This window comes from Desmodus rotundus, chromosome 6 (assembly GCF_022682495.2).
Source record: "Desmodus rotundus isolate HL8 chromosome 6, HLdesRot8A.1, whole genome shotgun sequence".
Classification (NCBI taxonomy): Eukaryota; Metazoa; Chordata; class Mammalia; order Chiroptera; family Phyllostomidae; genus Desmodus; species Desmodus rotundus.
In genome coordinates, this window is record NC_071392.1 from 39903311 (window position 1) to 39925511 (window position 22201).

A 22201-nucleotide genomic window follows, 5' to 3' on the forward strand; every position below is an offset into this window, starting at 1 on the left:
TGATAAATGATAGAGCTGAAAGTGTGTTATATTCCACTTAACTAGTTAATCATGTTTATTAACTAGTTTATGAATGTGTTTATTAAACCTGGAGTTTTTTGGGAGTTTTTCTGTTCCGTATTGTCCATAAAATATATAATGAGACACAAAAATATTATGTGGGATCTACCATCCATCTGGTGGCCACTGGCTTCATTAGACTTGAATCTCTAGGAGAAAATAAACCAGCCTTGGTCTGTTGGTTTTACATGGAGAGAGACAGCAAAGGCTGTACATGGGAGCATCTTTGGGAATGTGGGAAAAGTTCTTATCTGCTGTAGGTTGAAGAAATAACTGTTGCCTTAAGATGGAAATAACAACGTGAGACTTGCAGGCCAGATATATATATTTAATGTGTCAATTTTAAAACTTCTATTGTATTCCTTGTGACTTTTCACACTATTTTCCATGGTACATGAAAGGTAATATAAGCTTACAGAATGACATTGTGGCAGCTGCATGATATAATGTCATCGGTTTTAATTAGAAGTTTCTCTTAGCAATAAATGCTGATGGGGTAGTAAAAACGCCCTAATTTCCCTTGTGGGGAATTTTTAGGAGACAGTCTTCAAATGCTCAGTAATTCTGCTCTACATTTTATAAATGGCAAGTGAATCATGAAAGGTCATCTCGCTCTCAGGCTAATTGCACTGCTTACTTTAATTTGAATCCCTGCATCCACTTAAAGGAAGTTACCTATAAAATGAATGTAGAGATTTTCATTAAATCTACATCACATTTTATTTCTCTGACCTTTATTCATAAGGAAAGTCTATGAGTTACTCAGTGATAGAGAAAGATTTGGGAGCTGGAGGTAACAAGCCATCACCTGTTCTGCTATCTTGACTGTGTATTTAAGTTGTAACAAATAAACCATTGATTTGTATGCTTCATGAAATGAATTTTTAGCTACATATTCATAAGATGGAAAACCTGGAGTTTTGTGGGTTTTTTCTGTTCTGTATTGTCCATAAAATATGTAATGAGATTATTGTTTGGACATCAGCCCCAAATCCTTGGAAACATGATGCTTGAATTATTTTAAAGAAGATCCCCTACAAATGCCTAGACATATTTAGAAACCTGGATATGCATGCCTTTTCCTGTGCATTGCTAAATTTTATATTAAATATGAAAGGCAAATGCTGAATGACTCAGTGGGTCAAGTTAATCTAGCATCACTTTTTGAAAATAGTCTCATTGCCAGTCTTTGAGATATACTCATTTTTTCACTCATTAGTTCATAAGTTTCCTTCTATATTAAAAGAATTGCAAAGGTCATTTGCAATAGTGAATGTGGATATGAAATAGTGAGTTATGTCCTTCACATGGATATTAGCCATTGTGGAAGTAAAAGAACTACATACATGCAATAGAATTATTGGAAATTGCATAATATTCAAATATTCTGACATCTTGTAACAGTTCTAATGCATTATGTGTTTTATTAATTGGCAACTTCAAAGTGGTAAGGTTACCTGCCTGTCAGCTCATTATTTTGTTTAGTCACTAAGACAAGGTGTGAAGACAGGTTTGCCTGACAGCCCGATGTCTAAAACTTCCTGAACTTGGTCTAAGATTTGCACTGGGCCTGTCCTCCAGTTTGCGCATCTTCTGTAAGTTTAGAGTAGCCCACGACTTTTGTAAAGCACTCAGCTCACAATGTGTGTCCTGTTGGACCTGACAACAATTTACCGAGTGCTACGGAATATCCACAATACATGAACTTGAAGTTTTGGTTAAGAACCAATGGGATGAGCAAGAAATCTTTCTTAGTGCTATAAAGGAATTTGAATTTCCCATTAACAGACTCTGTGGACTTATCTTTAAGGAATATATTTCAGATGATTATGTACATATACACATATAATACATTTATAATTTTAATAGCATACATTTGCTACAAAGCACTTTACATATAATTCATGAAATTTATTTACTTTGTTTAAACATACCCTAGTGTTATTCTATCTTTTTCAACACTCAAAATGTTTTGATACACATTTCTGGAAATACAGTACCCGTGACATTTCTTTCTCAGCTAATATATGGGCATGTTTAGAAGCTTATTTTCCATATGTCTCTTCTGATCCTCTACAGTGTAGAGAACTGGATGACTCAGGATGGCAAGACAGGATTAAGTCCTCTATTGGCTGAATGCATTGCTATCAAAGTAATATGACTTTTCCTTCCCATGAGGAAGATTTCTGAATTTTCCATGAACTTGACGTGTTTTTTAAGTTATGTTTCACTTTTGTTTGTTTGTGTTTATGCTTCTCTTGTTTCTATTGCAGTTTGGCCTTGGTATTACCAACCTACAGTTTTTACTATATAAAAGCCAAAATAGAAGAGACAATAACTCAGGCCAGATGTAAGTACTGTGAAAGCGACGTTAGGGTCTATTTGTTATCTTCTAGTATCAGATGTTCAAAGATGACTAGATTGACTAGATTTTGGAATACCCAAGGCTTACACATTTTAGTAGCTGTTCTTACCAAATCTACAGCAATGATTCTAACCCATTCCAAACGTGCAAGGAACAAGAAATATTCTACATGGATAGAATATGAGCAGGTACTCCAGTCTCACTGGCAGTCCCCACCGCCCTTCCCTGCCTTGCTTTGTGCTCACAGAATCATTGCAGCGCTGTGTCCTCTGTTGCTGTTGTTTGAAGGGTCTGCTAGCTGACGCAAACTGTTCCACACGCTCTACTCGTGACACTGTGCTAAGTAACGCTTTGCTGTTTCTTTGTTTCTTTTGTTTTTTTCTTGTTGTTGCTCTTGGCAAGAGTAATATTGTGCTCCACATGGTCTACTTTGTTTGAATACATTAAATTTCACCGGGTTTTGGTTTTGGTTTGGCAATTAACTTTTTTCTTATAATCCAAATTAATGTCTTCAGTAACTCGAAGAAGTTAGGTTTTTTTAAGCATCATTTGGAATGTGGAGTAATTATTAACACTAGTGCCTATTTCAAGTCATCATTAATCCTTGTTTTGGGGGACTAGATTTAGTAAAGTAAAATGACTATCATATCCTTGACACATCGCTCAATTATTACTAACAACCTAAATTTTTATGGTACAATAAAGCAAAACTATGTATATTTATGTATACCTTTTATATATGACTTTAAGTAAACTAGATTTTTTTTTTCATTTTTATGTCCGTCCTTTTTTTGCTCTCTGCAGCCCTGGTTCCCATAGTGCATTGTGGTATTGTATTCATTTATATCATGGTCACTTGAAAGATATGATGGTCTTTTCACAACCAGCAACTTTGCATGAGCTAGTTCTTTGTGGATAAATGAGGGGATGACTGGTGGGTCTTTGATGATGGGTAAATGCTTCTGTTTATAGGCTAACATCAGTGGTATTGCACCTGCATTAGACACTTTGCAAAACGGACCCTTGAAATAACTACAGTACAAGAGACTGCTCTAGTAGTAATTGACAGGACCTACTTTCTGTTTTTCAAAAATGTGTCTTCTTTTCCAGACTACAGCTGTACATAAATGAACCTTTGATCTATACACAATATTTTTATTCAAGGAAATCATTGAATAAAATATTGTTTGTGAACCCCTTTGCTTTACCCTCTTTTTTTTTTGTTTCCCTGCTTTCTCTTTCTGATGGATTTTGACAGCAAAAAAGGGCAAAATGAAGGGCAAGTATTTTCTTGTTGCTCAATTTTTTTTCTGTTTAGTACACTTGACATTTCCACTGATTTTCCCATTCCTATTGGATATTATCCTTTGTGCTTCTCATTTGCTATATTTTCCTCCATGATCACTCAAATCTTTGTGGCCAAAAATGGGGAAAAAATATGCTTGTGTTTTTAAATAGAACCTGTTTCACATTCAAGTTTGTTCATAGACAAATACTTGTTGCTTTTATCCTTCCACTTACTAATTCATACTAATGTGAAGAATGTCACTAATTCACTAAGGCATTTATTGAAATCATTTTCCTTACTATATATTGGTAAACATTTTTATGTTGACATTTTAAATAAAATACCTCCAATATAACATTGATATCAATTATTGTGGTTGTAGTACAGTTAGTAAGTGGGAAAATTATAAACATAGCATTTTCTCTGATATAACTTTTTATTCCATATTATAAAATTAAAGTTGATTTTATTTCTGTAAGGATGGAGGAAGTTTTATTAATTGATGTGTTTTGATTTAGGTTATAAGTAGACTGTTTTAACTTTTCTTATTAGATTACCTTTCTAATACCTTCTTATTGCCATAGAACCTCAGGATATATATTCTGGATTGCTTACCTAACCCTGTAACATTATCTTTGCAGATTCAGAGACACTGAAGCCAGATAATTTTGAAGAATATGGATATACATTCTTAGCACCAAGGTTGGGTTTTGTTTTTATTTTACTTTGTTTTATTTTATTTTATTTTATTTATTTTTTATAGCTTGTACGAATGATAGCAGTTCTGACTTGGGGTCAAGAATGCTCTTGGTTAATTTCATGCCAAATTATGAAACCAAAGGGAACAATAACTTTAAAACTGAAAGACAACCCTGCTCATTCATTCATTTAGTCACTCAGGCACTGAGTGAGCAGGTTCTCACTGTGCTAAGCAGTGGCTGACGTGGGGGCACCATAGTGGGCACGACAGATGTAGGGGTTGCTTTTGTTGCAGCTAACTATGCAACAAAACGACCAATTGTGTTATTGCATGTGTGTGTGTACCATACAAACACACTCTATGTGTGTATGTTTTGACATGTTATATATATATATATATGTATGTATGTATACATACACACTGATAGATATGAGTAGATATGTACAGATATATGTGTGTATATGAACACAAGAATATCTATATCTCTAGACGGTCTTAACCTCATATTAATTTTTTAATACACTAGCACAACTTTCTGGGAAGACATGTTATACAGTGATGTTTTTGCACATACTTTTCGCGATTGACCTTTTTTCCTCCTGCCCAATGTTATTTCCCCCTCATATAATGCCCCTTGTCTATTCCTAATGCACATTTTTATCTTCACTTCTTTTTTCATGTATTTGAAATTCCATTCCATTATCCAAGTGAATTTCTTTTTTTTAAATTTTATTCATTTTCGTAGTGTTTGACTCCCACTCTCTAACAGACACATGTAATATTCAACTTAATATAATTCTTATTAATCTAGATTAATTATTTTCAGCCTTTTTCATCTCATGACACATGCAAAGTAATTACTAAATACTGCAGCACACCAAAAAATATACTTGTTTGCTGATCTGACCAAAAAAAAAGGTATAGTTTTGCTTCATTCACAGTGGAAGGATATTGTTGTGCTGGCTGTTGTCTGACAATCTAAGGGAAAAGCAGTCAGTGCCCCTGACCGAATAGTCGGGTATTGCGTGTTTTTAAAATTCCTGCAGCACACTGGTTGAATCACTGATCTAGACTAAATTATTGAAGCAAATAGATTCAGGAACTTGTATTATTAATTTCTTACATTTTATACTTGTCAAAGAAATTGCTCTAAGAACCCAAGGAAGGCTTGTAAAAATAGGTCTAAGTTATTCTTTTATTTTACTTTTGCATAAGGAAACCTGAATTACTGATTCTTCCTAAAAATAGGGAATATATATTACCTTTTGAGAAGTCTCTGTTAACAGAGCATATTCTTGGCTTCATGGATGACTCTGCCCTTAGCATCTTGTCTTGCTTGAATTTTTTGGTATTTAATACTCCTCATCACACCCTCCTTTGACACACTCTTTGCCACCTCTCTCCTGATGACAACTACTCCTAAAATCTTCCTCCCTGCCTGGTGCCTATTCACGCTGTTTCATAAGCTGCTTTGCTTCTGATCCCTTCCACAAGGGTGCTGCCTTAGGCTCTCTTCCCCCCTTGTTCTGGCCTACACACATACCACCCATCCAGTCCACGTCTGCAGTTGGGGGTGATGCCTTCCCAATCTACAAGATGGCCATTCATCTAGAAGCAAAACAGACATATCGTGTGGTTTCCTGACCTTAGATTACAGTAGAGGAACAAACGATATATTTATTTTCAGACTTTATATCTATACTACATATTTCAATATTATACTCATATTTATGGAAACCTAACAGGAATCTCTTTAACATGCTTCAGATTCAGTATCTCCTTAACATTTGTCCTCTTTGGAGAACTTTTCTTCCTGCGTTGCCTCAGTGAATGCCCAATTTTGAAACCTGGTAGTTGTCTGTATTCCCTTTGCTTTATATCTAACTTCAAAACGATCACTAAGTCCTACCAAACAGAATTTGTCTTATGAGTGTCCAGTCGGTCTGTCAAACTCTGCTGCCTTTGTCTGAGAGCAGGCCCCTGCCTTCTCTCTCCTGACTGTCTTATCCTGACAGGTGCCTCCTAACTACCTCCCCACCTCCAGCATTTCCTCCTTACTTCCCAACCCTGTCTTCTTTTCGTAACCCAGAGATTTTCTAAAATGTGAATAAAATGTTTCTCATCTGCTAAATACTAACCAGTGGTTCCGTATTGTCCTCATGATAGTCTGTCTTTTATATTATGACTTTCAAATGCTCTGTCACTAGGTCCCAGTTAACCAATGTGGTTCTCTCTACTGTAAATCAGGGCCATCAAACTACAGCCTCCAGGCTGCTGGGCTCTTGTATACGTACGGTTTTATTGGAACACAGCCATGCTCGCTTATTGATGTACTGTCTTTCGGTATAATGGCCAAGTTCAGTAGCTGCGGCATAGGCACTATCTAACCCACTGAGCCTGATTCATTTACTATCTGACCTCTCGAGAAAAAGTTAGCCAACCTTTGCTCTAAATTCCAGCCACACTAAACTTTTCTCGGTGTCTAAATGGACTGCTTTTACCCCTCACCTCTTTTTACTCACTGATTTTCTTTTCTATTGTGGACTATACTCAGACACCCCCCCTTACTAAACCCCACATTCAAACCCTTTGACCTGGTCATTTCTTTCCCATGTTCACTGGGTTAGACGTCCTTGCTGACTGCCTCATAGAATCCTGTATTTCCTTCTCCAAGAGCAAAAATACCGGAGAAGGGAAGGGATGTTGTAACTTGTGGCACAAAGCAACGAATGCTCACTGCAACACGTTTTAAGCTCTTTACATGCATAATTATATTTACTGACCAAAAGAACTCTGTAATAAATTATCCATTTCACAGATCAGGAAACAGTTTTAGAGATCTTAAATAATATGGGATTTGAATCAGTTTCCTTATTACTCTAATATATTAGCATGCACATTAAATATATAAATGCTCATGTATATCAAAAGAACATTCAGTACATCTGAATAAAATATTTTTGTAAGGATGTTTTCCTGGAAAAGTGAGTATTGAATTTGTATTCAAAGATTGTGGAAAATAAAATGATAGAAAATTGGGATAAAGAAAAATTGGTGAGAAAACAGAGAAAGTCATGTGGTATAGGATACATGTTATAGACTTTTGTCACTGTTGTTAATGAGAAACAGTGTAGCACACTCTACAGCAAGACTACCTGGATCTGTTACCCAGATGTTCATTTGTATGGCTGTGTTACTCAGATTTTCTGTATCTCAGTTTCTTTATTTGCTTATGTTGTATCAGTAATACCCATGTCATAGAGTTGGTATAAGCTTTAAGTGAAATAATGCTTGCAATGTATTTACCAGAGTTTTTGGAAAAAATATGAGCTCTAAATAAAGTTATTATTTATGGTTGTAGTAAGAGGTAGTAAGAGGAGGGGGAGGAGAAAAGATTGTTATTTACTTTTTTTTTTAATCCTCACCCCAGGACATTTTTTCATTGATTTTAGAGAGAGAGGAAGTGGGGAGTGAGGGGCAGGAGAGAAACAGAGACAGAGGCAGAGAAGCAGAGAGACATCTATATGAGAGGGAAGCATTGACTGGTTGCCTTCTCATACGTGCCCACACTGGGAATTAAACCCGCAATCTGGGAATGTGCCCTGATGGGGAATCAAACCCACGACCTTTGTGCCTACAGGATGACTCCAGCCAACTGAGCCACACCATCCAGGGCACAGATTGTTATTTAATAAAGAGGATTAAAAAGCAGTTATGTTAAAATAATTTAAAGAATAAAGCTTGCAAATTTTAAAGATATAATCTTTTTTGTTAATTCCTAGATAAATTAAGCTATTTGATCTTGATTAATCATCAGTTTTTACAGTTTCCTCAATTTTAAAACTACTGTAAAAGGAAAACAATGAGAATTTAGATGCATGGAACACGCCTGCCTTTAAGAAGCATGCAGTCTTAGGGAGGAACAGTCTAAAACAGATGAATGTCGCTATCTTTCTTGGAAATTCAGGAATGAGAAGGCACTTCAACGAGGAGCAGTTAGAACGAGAAATATGTAACAATATGTGATAGTCTAAAGTTCAGTATACAAGTTTGTCGACCAGAATGAGAACAAGCCCATTTTCAGTATTCTAGAAATCATTTGCCAGATTTCTAGTACTAAAGATATCGTAGTTTCAAATCCTTTTAAGTTTCAAAGCCCATTTGGTCAGAAACTGAAAGTGGCCAAAAGGTATTTTGGCCCTTTAGGCCCTGAAGGTATTTTGAGCAAATCGAAGTTAGTTCATTCCTTCAAAGCCGTGCAAATAGTTCTCCACCTTGCACATTCACTTTTCTGAGGAATTGTTTTCCTAAAGGAGATGAAATAGTGATCAATGTGTGTAAAATTGATCTCTTTTAGAGAAAGAGTGCCTCACAGAAGGTGTATCAGCAGGTCTTCCCATGCATTTTGGGGAACGATTTAGCAGTTTTGGTAACTACAGCTATTGCTCTGCCCCCCTGCCATGTGTGGTTCCTTTGGGACAAGAGCCTAAGAGTGATTATCTAGAGTCTTTAAGATCCCAATCCTCTGTGGAATAACCATGAGGGAACCAGGCAACCAACACCAATGCTCTCTGTCTAGCCCCATATTCAATTCTCAAATATAGGGTCTGGCACAAATAATGACCCTTTTTATTACAAAATCATATGCATGTAATTCTGTAACATAACAATATCACACTCAAGCACATCATGTAACATTTTAGGTGAAATGTTCAAATTGCTGTCCATCTCGTGCGAGACATTCACGTACCCTGTATATCCATCAGCCTCCTGCTACTTATTTCCTGTGGAATAGGCACCACACTCCACGTGGTGGGTAATTTTCTGTGGTCCTTCTCCATCATTCTTATTACTAAGAAGTCACCCACTGACACAACCTTCAGTGTTTACTCACATCACTCATTTTTAAAATCCTTTCACTTTTGTTCCCATCCTAATTCAAGAACTCTTCTTAAGGGTACTATCAACACTTTTCAGCTTTTGCTATCAGTAAACATCAGACTATTATTTGACAGTGTGATGTTTACTGTAATCAGAAGTAGTCAATAATATCTTGAAAGCCAACGATATCTTTATTTTATATTGAATTCATTGGGTGATATTGGGTCACAAAATTATACAGGATTCAAGTGTACGACTCAGCAAAATATCTGTACCCTGCATCGTGCGCCCTCACATCAAGCAAAGTCTCTTTCCAACCCTATTTCTCGCCCCCACTTTGCCCACCCCCATCTAGTCCTCACTCCCCTTTCCCTCTGGCTATCATTACACTACTTCAAAATGGAGCACAAGCCAACCAGCAAGGAAAAACATATTAAAAAGACTTAGTCTAAATTATTGCTCATAACACTAAAAGCCTCCCATTGGAAAAGGTCAGAGTTGCTTTTGGCCTGGAGCTTGGCAATAACAGAAGGGCCCGGAGTTGAAAGTTCAAAGCACTTGGTAAGGTTAAAACACACTGATTAGGGAGGTGAGGACTTGGCTTCTCCTCGGGGCTTGACTATTTCCTAGTTACATACCTTTGGGTAAATATTTTTACATCTTTGAATCTCAGTTTCCTCACCTTTAAACTAGTAAACACTTTCTGATAAAGTGGTTTGTAGGATTAATTGAGCAAATATACAATGAGATTGTAGAAATGCTTTTTAATAATCACTTAGAATTCTAAAATGGGTTGTTAGTAATTATTTGCAACATTATTTTATTTAGTTCTTCTCATACCTTGCCTTCCGCTTCCAGTTTTGTGCCACCAAAATTCAGTATGTTGCCCTCTGACTACTAGGCTCGTGTGATTTCCAAAATAGCCCGGCATTGTTGGAAGTCACGTTCGGCTCCGACAATTAACAAAATGAGTACAAATCATGTAAACTTTCTCAACCTTGCCTTTCTCAACTAAAATTTTCCATGACCCACAAAGTTTTTGTTTGTTTTGTTTTGTTTTTGAAGTTCTGACATTCTATTCCTTTCTACCCCCCTCTGAGGTTTTGCATTTAGATAATGAACTTGCATCTGAAAATGATTACTATTTAATTGAATTTTTGTCTTGAATATTTGACTATCCAATCTGTTGGTTGTATCAAACTAATTACAATTGCAGTCCTGTATTTATGTTGCCTTACATTTATTCTGAACTTCTAAAACACTTAGGACAACAGCTCTCAAAGTCTGGTTCTCAGAATCCTGTGGGTTCCAGAGACCCTTTCAGAGAATACAGTAGGTGAAAGCTAGTTTACTAACAATGTCATGATGTTTGTCTGTTTCATCGTATTATCACTTGCACTGACAGCACAAAAGCCATGGCGAGCTGTCACTTCAATAGGAATTAAAGCAGTAGCACATAAGTGCCATTGCAATCTTCATTGCCAGGCGCCTGGATCAGGGGGAGAGGCAGTTGCACATTAAAATATCCTTGATTGAAGCAGTGAAAATTATTAATTTTATTGAAGCTTTACCCTTGAATATGTCCTTTAACACTGCAATGAAGATGCAAATTCTGTAGTGTATCAGAGTAACTTGGCTCTCAAAGGAAAAACACTTGTCTGATTGCTTGAATTGAGAGCTGAAGTGGGTGCTTTTTTCATGAAATATCATTTTACTTGAAGAATGACTTGGGTATTTGGAAAATGTTTTCTCAAAAATCAATCAAATAAGATTTTTACTTTGAAGGAAATAACTGAGAGTATTTGTTGCCAATGACAAAACCTGAGCTTTTAAATAAAAATAAGAATTTTGGGAAAGTTGTATTTATTACTGTTAACTTTTGAATATTTAGACCTATTTGTTGAGATCAGTGGTGATGTTATGAGTGTGCATTGTCAGTATTGTATAAGGAAGTGTGTCATCATTTGGAAGACATGCATGACTCATATTTTCCAAATAACTGATTATGTTACAAAATCATAGATGCAAAAAGATTCATTCAAAGTATAAGATAGTGTATTTAGTTTTAGTAAAACAGTACAAAAAGTTCATTGGCAATTGTTTCAAATTCAGTATTATAACTCTAAAAAAAAAGAAAAAAAACACAGACATAGCCCTAGCCCGATGACTCAGTTGGAGCATCATCCCATACACCGAAAGGCTGTGAGTTCTGTCCCTGGTTAGGGCACTTACAGGAAGCAACCAGTCAATGTTTCTCATGTCTCTCTCTCCCCACCCCCTTCCTTTCTCTCTAAAACCAATAAACAAATCCTTGGGTGAGGGTTAAAAAAGAAAAAGAATAGATAATTATCCTAAAAGACTATTAAATAATCCTCTCTTTTCCAAATGCAAATCTGTAGGAGAACATTTTTTTTTCATGTACCCAAACAAAATCTTGTAGTTGATTGAATGCAGAGGCATACTTGCCTTTCATTAACTTAGGAATTAGATGTTTTTAAATAGCTAAATCAATGCCACTTTTTAAATGGGTTACTTTTGTTAAATACAGTCATTTCTAACAAAATGTTAACATAATGGGTTTATTATGGACTTTAGTGAAAATGAATATTTTTAAATTTCTCAGTTAATTTCTATATGAAAACTGCAAACCTACAACTTACAGTGATAATAATGCAATAAGAATAACAAAAACCTAACATTTATCGATCACGTGCTATCCAGAGGACAAGTGCTTAATATGTATTATCTATGATACCACTTATTGGGAAAGTGTTGTTGTGATGTAGAAATGAGGAAATGGAAGTAACGAAGATCAATGGCTTGCAAAGTCATATAACTAGGTAAAACAAAAGTGTTATACTTCCTATAATTACTGTGTACATCTTCAATGTTTTGATTTTAATACCCAATGTCTTCAAATATTTTTTTCAGAGATTACTGCAATGACCTTAAAATATCAGATAATAACACCGAATTTCTTTTAAATTTCAATGAGTTTATTGATAGAAAAACTCCAAACAATCCATCTTGTAAGTATACATTAATTCACAATAATTGTTTCACTGTGGTTATGGCCAAAGTGGTCAAATCTTGCTTCAGGTTAGTTTGTTGTTATGATGGTTTATTTAGTTACTTTATAAAATTTTAATAGTAAAAGGTAAGAAAATACAGCCCTAGTAAAAAAATTTTATTACATTATTAAGTGGAGTCAAAATTTCAAAGCCAAGTAATAGATCATTGCAAATGTTTAAATGTAAACAGGATAGGCTTGCCTTTGCTCCTTTCAAATTTAAGAAGCTTAATTTTGAATGATCTTTTGAAAGTTTTTCTTTTTTTTTCTTTTTTTTATTGCTGTTCAAGTACTGTTGCCTCCATTTTCCCCCACCACTCCGCCCCACCCCAGCCACGACCACCTCCCTCCCTCACATTGTTCTTGCTACATAGAGGAAAACAAACATAGAACACATTTTCATCAAATTGTATACCTTCCAATTTATATAACAAGTTTAATATGAATAGAATAAAAATCAGATATAAAGATATATTAATGGTTTGTTTTCTTACATTTTATTTTGATCACAGTTAACTTTGTGTATTAAAAATATGCTTCTATAATTTCCCATTTTGTGAAGTAAGTCTAATTGGGATAAAAGAAATTTTAGTTGTCTTTAACTATTATATGTGTCTTTCAGAGAAATTTGCATTTTTCATACTATAAAACTTCATAGAGATGTATGGGTTGTTAGCTTTTAAAACATTTTAAAATCTTAACTTTTTCTAAAAATATTTTATAAGAGCACTATCAGGAAAAATGCAATGCAAATGGGAAGTAACAAGGGAAAACCAACTGTATGGCAAAAACAGTTTACCTTAGTATATATAATCTTTTAAAAAAGTATACATGATTGACTTGTTTGTTCTTCCCTACTCCTTCTTCCCTTGTCTCTTCCTCCTCCCCTTCTCTCTTCCTTTTTTAAAAAAAATAATTCCCTATCAATTAAACAAAGCTCTTCCTCAGTAATAAGTGAAAATTCATTCTTAAAGTCATCTCTCACGTTTAAATTTATCTCATAAAAAGAAATAACCAGCAACTCTAAGAACAATTCACTGCTCTGAAAACCTGTCTTGAGTAGAAGAATCCTACATCAATCTTGCCTGAATATCAGCGATTCCTTCTTTCCACTCAGTGTGTACTTATCCCAACTGAGCCAGAGCCTTTCAATGTTATTTTACATCATTGCTTATTTCTCATCATAATAGGCATTCCCAAAACAGAACTGAAATAATATTACTGAATTATCCTTTAATTGTATATCTATAGATCCTAGGAAAGTATGTTATGTTTAGTCAAAATACGTTCAGTATAATAGGACTAATATCCATACTCTTGTCTGTTCTTCAATCACTTTCTCCACTTCACTCACCTTTACCTGCCTCCCCTATGATCCAATAAGAAATGTTAAGAGGTAATTATATAACCATGTGAAGAGATGATATTTTATTGGATTATTAATTATAAAAAGTAGCTAATAGCTATAAAATAATTTGGATTTTTCTCAGATTGTTATAGACTTTTCTCAATCATATTTTACATCATGGTTTCAAGAAATACATAAAACTAATTTTAAAAGTGACTATCAGTGATTTAAATGTAAGTGATGTAGTTTTTTTTTTAATGGGTACAGTCAAGACTAATTTTGACTTATAAAAGTATTTAATCCATCAGAAAAATTTCAATTACAGTTAATTTATTGGCCTACCTAAATATTCACACTATAGAGTGGTTGTCTTCTCATATATTCCTTCATTTTGAACTAATGTGAAAATGATATTGTGTGTGTGTGTGTAAAATGGTAAAGATTAACCCTATTAATGTGTTTACATATTGTATGGAATTAGCTGCAGGGGACATATTACAAGACAAATTTTAGATTTACAGGATAATGGAAATACAAATGAAATTATGAAATTATTTACAACTTTGGTTATATTACAAGTTACAATAATGGTCTCATTTTTTGTTTGTTTGTTTTACCTGAAAGGATTGGAAACAGTTACCTTATTACATTCACTTTCCAAATGGGCTACTTTTTAAATTGATGCTCTTTTTTTTTTTTTGATTTGGAGCTAGCCTTTAATTTCTCACTGGAGAGCATTATGCTAAGTGAAATAAATTGATGCTCTTTAAAATAATATAACAAAAAAGATAGTTCCTAAAATGAGTTGAAATTAAGTCTAAAATATGGGTTATATGTATGCTTTAATCCTGGGCGAAAGGTACATTAAATTAAAATAATTAAAACCAACCCAAATGTTTCCAGCCTATCTTATCCCCACCTCTTATAGTTATAGGATATTAGGTAAGACCATATATTCCTTATCTGAATAAAATGAAATTTTATTATAAATGTGAAGTTTCAGGAAGTACTTACAGTTCATTCAGAGCTTTATGGGCTTAGAGCAGAGGAGCCAGGAGACAAGATGAAGGCAAAGTGTTTTATAAATGTGTATTAATTTTACCCTTGGTTCTCATCATTTATATCTTCTTCATTACCTTTGAACTTGAGCTTATAGGGTCTTTCACCAAGTAGATTCCAAATGCCAGTCTTGGAATAAGCGAGGTCTCTGGTAACTTATGTTCCTCAGCAAAAACAAACAAATAAAAATATACAGTTAAGTAGTTTTATATTTATATATAAAATTGCCTATGAAATTATGATGGTTTGGAATCACTGTACTAACTTACAAAAAAAATCAAAATCAAAAGAGGAATACTATTTCCTCATTGTTTCTTTATTGGTATATTTTATATATATTTTTAATAAAGTTAACACAATAAGTTGTCTCTTTTAGAATTGGCTTTTTTACTACTAATCCTACCATAACCTGAAAAATGTGAGGCGAGAAAAAAAATATGTAAAAGGCACAGAAAATTCATATAAGATATATTTTTAAATTTATAGAAATATTATTTATTCTTAATTGCTTTAAGAAATAGATAATATATTGTCTCACTATCTTAATTCAAAAATTATGTGAGTTTAATTCAGGCTATTCTTTTTCTGTGTTAGGTAACACGGATTTGATTAATCGGGTCTTGCTGGATGCAGGTTTTACAAGTGAACTGGTCCAAAATTATTGGAGTAAGCAGAAAACCATGTAAGTATTTGTTCTTATTAATACATTTCTATGGCCTCCATTTCAGATTAGCATATTTCTGGGAAATCTCTGGAAATTGGTCTCAAATTTAAAATTCATTATTTATCTATTTTTCTCTTTTTTAATGAACTTATTGGGATGACATTGGATAATAAAATTATATAAGTTTCAGGTGTACAAGTCTATTATACATCATCTCTATATTGTATTGCATGTTCATCCCCCCAAGTCAAGTCTCCCTCCACCATCATTTATCCCCTTTTACCCTCTTCCACCTCCCCCAATGCCCCTTCCCCTCTAGTAATCACCAGGCTGTTGTCTGTGTCAAGTTTTGTGGGGTTTTTTGCTTAATCTTTTAACCTTTTTCACCCAACCGCACAATGCCCCTCCTTTCTGACAGCTGTCTCATTTTTTATCTTTAATAACAATTTCTCAAGAAAATCATTTTGCAATTGTTGACAACATGCATTTGCAATTGTGGGTGTGTGTCAGGAGTAACATCTGCCACTACTTAGCTTTACACGTAGTGTATACACTGCAGTGTGAATAGACATGTTTGTGTGTGTTTCAATATATATGGGGTAAAATAGTTGCTAGTGAGAGCTCACTTGGCTTTCTAATAGCCAAGTGAAGAAACTGAGAAATCTGACTATGGTTCTCATCTACAGTCTCTTCTCCACCCCACTTCCAATCGATCACCAGATGCTAAATGTTACTGCTAACAATATTTCACTCTCTTTTTCATACTCAAAGTCCTAATTTCCATTTCTGAGAAACTGATTTTAATGCCCTTAGTGCTTCCCATTCCTCTACATACAGCCCCCTGTCTATTCTCAATACAAGTCACATTTGCCAGTCTTACTTTCAGCATGCAGTTCCAATTCCAGGCTGAAGGTGATTCTATCCAGCATGGATTTCAAGCTCATTTATGAGCTGACCATTCTTAAGACGCTTGCACTTCAAACTTTATTTCCTCCTCTTTCTCACCTTGTGCCTTACGCTTTTATCACACCAAACAATCATTCTTTACTAGCTTTCTCTTACGCATACTCTTTGCTCTACATGTGATATATTCCTGCTTTTACTGTCATCCCTGTTAACTCCTATTCGATCTTCAAACTTCAGTTGAATTATTATTTCCTATGATGGGATGACTTCCTTAAGCATCCTCCCTTTAAGTACATATTTCTTAGATATTTTAACTATTAAAATGAAATTGCACCTATAGATATATTTACTTTGGCTTTCTATATTTTAGGAACTTGTTTTATTTTTCCTTGTATCAGCAACACCTAAATTAATACCTTACAAAGAGTAAGTTGAATAAAATATTTCCTTCTTCTGTCTTCTGTTCCAGCAAGGGAGTGAAAGCACGGTTTGTTGTGACCGATGGTGGGATTACCAGAGTTTATCCCAAAGAGTAAGTTCAAATAGCATCTGTAAAAATAAGTACATTACAAAGGATTACTGCAAGAATCTGTACATTGTAAGGAAAACATTCATCAGAGAAACTGACCATTCTTCATAGATTAAATTGGAGTCATTGTTGAAAGTACTTAATTAAAATATTTTATTTTTAAAAAATGCTATTAAATGTTCTTCAGTGATGTATTTGCTTATCATATGTATTATATAATATACGATTTTAAGATAAATTTGTTCTTTGTAGACACTAACTAACCTAGTTAATGGATGTAATGGTTAGAGTCTATACACTATCTCTGTATAGCCTTTCATTGTTTTCACTGTTCTTCCATGGGCCTTATCTCTGTTTATCTTCAGAACAGTCTTCAAAGTGGGCTGTGCAGGGTTATTAATATTAATTGACCAATTAAGTCATTTACCAGAATTACCTAGTTAGTAAATGGCAAAGTAAAAACCAAGAGTCCACTTTTTCTGACCCTTTATATAGTTATATGCTGATATATTGCTTAGTAATGAGTATCATTTACCTGATCAATCACCACTAAATTTCTTAGACGTATCTGAGATGTAGACATATCTGTAAATTTCAGCTTTTTCCACAAAGGGAAAATTAGCTTATCAGCTAGATTAAAGAATAAAAATGATGAACCATTTCCTCCTCAGGGCTGGAGAAAATTGGCAAGAAAACCCAGAAACATATGAAGACAGCTTCTACAAAAGGAGTCTTGATAATGATAACTATGTATTCACTGCCCCCTACTTTAACAGTAAGTATTACTTTGAATTTAGTGTTTTCAACTTTTTAAAAATAAATTATTGCTACTGCCTGCATTCCCCCAAAACAATATATTGTAAGTTAATATATTGGAAAGAGAGAAGCATCTAGTTAATTGAGGAGGTGAAATTCATATACAGGAAACAGATATTCAGTAACATAGAGACAGCTTGTCTGCAGGTATGCTTGATACATGGAAACACATGTAGATAATTCTCATTTCACAAAGTGCAAATATATCGAGAAATGTTTAATGAATGTTTAAAAATGTAATTCATCCGTTTCTTCCAGATTAATCAATTTGTTAAATATATTATTTATAGAAATCACTAATAACCATATTTTTAAATATTTTATTGTGTTATTTCCCCCCAAATTTCTAATTTAATTACTCAACCTCTCTGGGCGTAAGTATTATTTTTCCCCATTTTCATACTTGGGAAAACTGAAGTTTAGAAAACTTCAGAGTTTTGTCCAGGGACATATATTTTCTAAAATGTTAACACAGGTTTGGGGAATCTATGATCAATCTTTCCACTTCAGCTGCCTTCCCAATATTTTAGCAAGTGTCATGAAGCAGAGATTTGGCATGCACCCATTATATTGTGCAATAGATGTGGCCAGACTGAATAATTCACATCCCAAAGTCAGTCAACACAAACTCATGGATTCTCCAATTACCTGGTATACAACATACACCTATGGTAGAATAGTTATCTGTTTAAAGAAATTCAATATTATTTGATTTATCTAGACAGGTCTCTTTTCCATTTTTTTTTTAGAAAGTGGACCTGGTGCTTATGAATCAGGCATTATGGTAAGCAAAGCTGTAGAAATATATATCCAAGGAAAACTTCTTAAACCTGCAGGTGAGCATACATATTGTACACATACACATGACCAACATTATTTGTGACCTAATAATTATATTAAAAATGGGCAGTGCTTATCAGGAAAACCATCAAAATGTTTGAGGCAAAATGAAGTCAAAGACAGGCAAATTTTAAAAATAAAATAAAATACACTTTTCCTTGAGATTAGAGACAAAATAAATGGATAATATATAGAGAGGTGAGGAATTGTCAAAGAAGTGTGTATGTTTATGAAATATGTACACAAATTTTCAGAATTAATGTAGTATAATATCAAAATTCTAAATGCCGATTCATCCAGCAATCCCACACTACAAGTTCAACATCAAAGACACTTTCAACTATGCAAAACAATACATGGCCAAGGATGTGAATATTTGTAATGATGTAAACATGGAATGTGTAGTTTCCATCACTGAGGGAAAAGATAAATAAATTATGGCATATGTATACCATGGCTATTAAAAGGTATTAGAGATCTATTTTTAAAAACCTTCCAATAAAATAAATAGAAAATGACTTTTTGCTAAAATAAATCAAACAAGAAAACAAAATAATTTGTAACCTGAGCATCAGTGGGAATTGGAAGTAGGCTGGAATGAGTAGATACAGTAAAGTAACAATTATTACTTTTTCCATTGTATGACTTTTGTATTATTTGTATTATTTGACTTTTTTCAAAGAGCATGTATTAGGCCACCTGGAGAAGGAAGACATTGCCTTCCTTCTGAGGGCAGTTTTATCCCTCATTGGTTCCACTACATAGGTGATTCACTCCCTCACTTACTAACCAATTCACCCCTTCCTTCATTCACTCAATTGCTTTTATTTACTTAGCTATTCTCTCAGACACTCATTCATTCTCCTACTTCCACCCACTCATCTTCCCCTTTTCTCATCTATTCAGTCTTCAACGCACATTTCTTCAGGACCTATTGCATTGGCTGGGTTAGGGAAGGCTCCTCAGACATTCTGCTTGAAAGACCTTATATTTATAAGGCTATTCCTACCACTATCATGTATTTTAGCTTACCATCTTTATTAGTTAATTGTCCAGGTTCTGGCAAATGAATACTGTGTTGCGAATATCAACTACAGTTTTTTTAATTAGTTCAAATCAACTTTTCAATGTGTAACTAAAATTAAATTGATTTTTCTTTTTAATCTCAAGAAACTTACATTTGCCTGCTCAGGAATTTTCAAATATGAGAGGAAAAATAAATATGTGAGAATCTATACTACATTTTTAAATGTATATGTCCATTTTTCTTTTATATAAATTTCAGTTGTTGGAATTAAAATTGACGTAAATTCCTGGATAGAGAACTTCACCAAAACATCAATCAGGGATCCGGTAAGATAATTTAAAAATATATATTATTTTGCTATATATTTAGTAATCTCAAATATAAATAACAAAATTAAAGTAAAATCATATACAGACACTGGCAAAAGAAACTTTCAGTGCCACTACATTAAAATAGAATTATGAATTGCTATTTTTCAAAGATGGTATTATTTAATTAATTAATAAACATAAAAATAAAAATATTTCAATGTTATAACTTGAAATGCTAGTGTAGATATCCATTCATTGTTATTTTCTAATTTTAAAGATGAAGTAAATATCTTTTTTATTATGGACTAGACCAATATTTAAGCTTACTTTATACTAGATAAATTATTCTGATTTATGTTTGGAACATAGTAATAATAGGAAATAATTAAAATTCAATTTTATAAAATACGGTGCTAATTATATTTTTTTTCAGTGTGCTGGTCCAGTTTGTGACTGCAAAAGAAACAGTGATGTAAGAAAACACTTTAAAATAAAAATTTTAACTATATTTTTTTCTTGATACTCTTGCTAAGATTTTATGTAAAAAATGATGCAGGGAATTTTAATCAAATGCTAAAACATTACTCTTTGGAGTTGTGAACTAATTTATAGGTAAGAATTTGAACTAAATGCTTTCAATGCCTGACTTTAAATGCTTCTATTTTTAAAAAGAGTAATAAAAAATATTAATTTATTATGGAAAATTATAATAATGCCATATCAACATGGACTGTATTCTCTTCTCTCTCAATTGTGTTAGATTCTTCTGTACATATTCATCTTTACCTCTGTTCCTGGATGGGGCGTTTCCAACCAAAGTGTACTTGTTAGTTAGCAAGGCAGTCTTCCCTCATCTTTTGCACTTTCTCTGAACTTGTTCAACGCTTGTACAATAATGAGAAATGTTTTTTAACTAAACCTAGGAATTATATAACTTATTATAAAGTTCCACTAACGTGGACTGGAATTTCCATTGTCTTCTATTTTATTTCTGTTTGAGAGATTGAAAGAGCAAATGTGGCCTTCCTTTGTTAGATGCTTGAAGAATGATAATAGATAAATTATTCTTAAATGAACAAAGAAGAATGAACTCCACTCTTCTAGTCATCTTATCTGTGTGTGTATATTTCCAATGGAAGCAAGGAGTTTATTTCATCTTACCACTTGTAGTCATCAAAATGTTAAGCCAATAACTTAGTTGTTTTAGTTTGTCCATTTTACAGAGTCTTTGTAAACATAGATTATGAAAACTATGTTTTCAGAGCAAAGGTTTTTAGCAAGCTGCTTTCACAGTAGGAAAATGGAATGCATATGTCCCCAACTCTGAAAACTATGATTTAAATTGTGATTTTTATAAAATAAAATTTATTAAATTGATTTCTACATTTAAACATGATTTAAACTAGGTGGGATTTTATTCTATATTTCAGGATTAATGTTTTTTTTCTTAGTCACAGGCATTTCTTGTTTTGCTATTTTTTTAAATCTAAAATCATTCAACCAACTATTTTCAATATAAAATAGTAATAAATATCCTCAGGCTTCTGGGTTTTTTTTAAAGTTTGTGAAGCATAGTGACTAAAACTCATTTAAAAATATCCCTTGTCAGATCATAAATATGTGCTTAAAATAATTGTACATTATTAAATATTTTGGTCTATCCAATTTACGGTCTCATTCATATGACACTGGAGTGGCAAAAAAGGTTACTTCTGATTTGTTCCTATGATTTATTAAGACTGAGCTGACACACACACAGATAAGATGACTGGAAGAGTGGAATTCATCCTTCTTTGTTCATTTAACTGGATGGATAGTGGTGGAATACCAAGCCCGAGGAATTGATATGCATCTATGCATGCCCTTAATTTACTCCATCAGGATCTCTTGAGCATGTATGTTCAAGAGAAGACATAGCGATTTGAATTTTTCTCCTGTTGTTATAATCATCTACATATATAATGGAGTAGTGCTAAAATAACCTTATAACCTTCCTAAAAAATGTGTTCACTGCTACTTTTATTTTAATAGGTAATGGATTGTGTGATTCTCGATGATGGTGGATTTCTTTTAATGGCAAATCATGATGATTATACTAACCAGGTATGCATCTAAAGAAAAAAGAACTAAGGTTCCAAAGTGTATTTCCCTGATCAACATTACAAAACTCCTTCATACCATAGTAGAAATTGATGACTGGTTTTATTTTTCTTATAAATTCTAAAGTGCTTAATATGATATAAATCATTAAGAAATCCATTCTAAATCTAGGTTTCCTTCTGTTAAGTTTATTTTCTAGTACTCACAGTAATTAAATCATATAGCTAAGGATCTTAA

General features: G+C 33.5%; 1 protein-coding gene across 7 annotated transcripts in view; it reads left to right on the forward strand.

The window, feature by feature from the left end:
* Positions 1-22201, forward strand: part of CACNA2D1 (calcium voltage-gated channel auxiliary subunit alpha2delta 1) — a 457573-nt gene that overhangs the window by 408497 nt on the left and 26875 nt on the right. For 4 of the 7 annotated variants that reach the window (XM_053926392.2, XM_053926393.2, XM_053926395.2 and 1 more), the window contains 11 exons: positions 2334-2410; positions 3684-3704; positions 4355-4415; positions 12226-12323; positions 15366-15453; positions 16811-16873; positions 17542-17645; positions 18436-18522; positions 19812-19879; positions 20298-20336; positions 21896-21967. In XM_053926392.2, the coding sequence (XP_053782367.1) occupies positions 2334-2410; positions 3684-3704; positions 4355-4415; positions 12226-12323; positions 15366-15453; positions 16811-16873; positions 17542-17645; positions 18436-18522; positions 19812-19879; positions 20298-20336; positions 21896-21967 (778 nt within the window). The remainder of the gene's footprint in view (positions 1-2333; positions 2411-3683; positions 3705-4354; positions 4416-12225; positions 12324-15365; positions 15454-16810; positions 16874-17541; positions 17646-18435; positions 18523-19811; positions 19880-20297; positions 20337-21895; positions 21968-22201) is intronic. The other 3 variants (XM_053926394.2, XM_053926397.2, XM_053926398.2) reach the window with 1 other exon arrangement.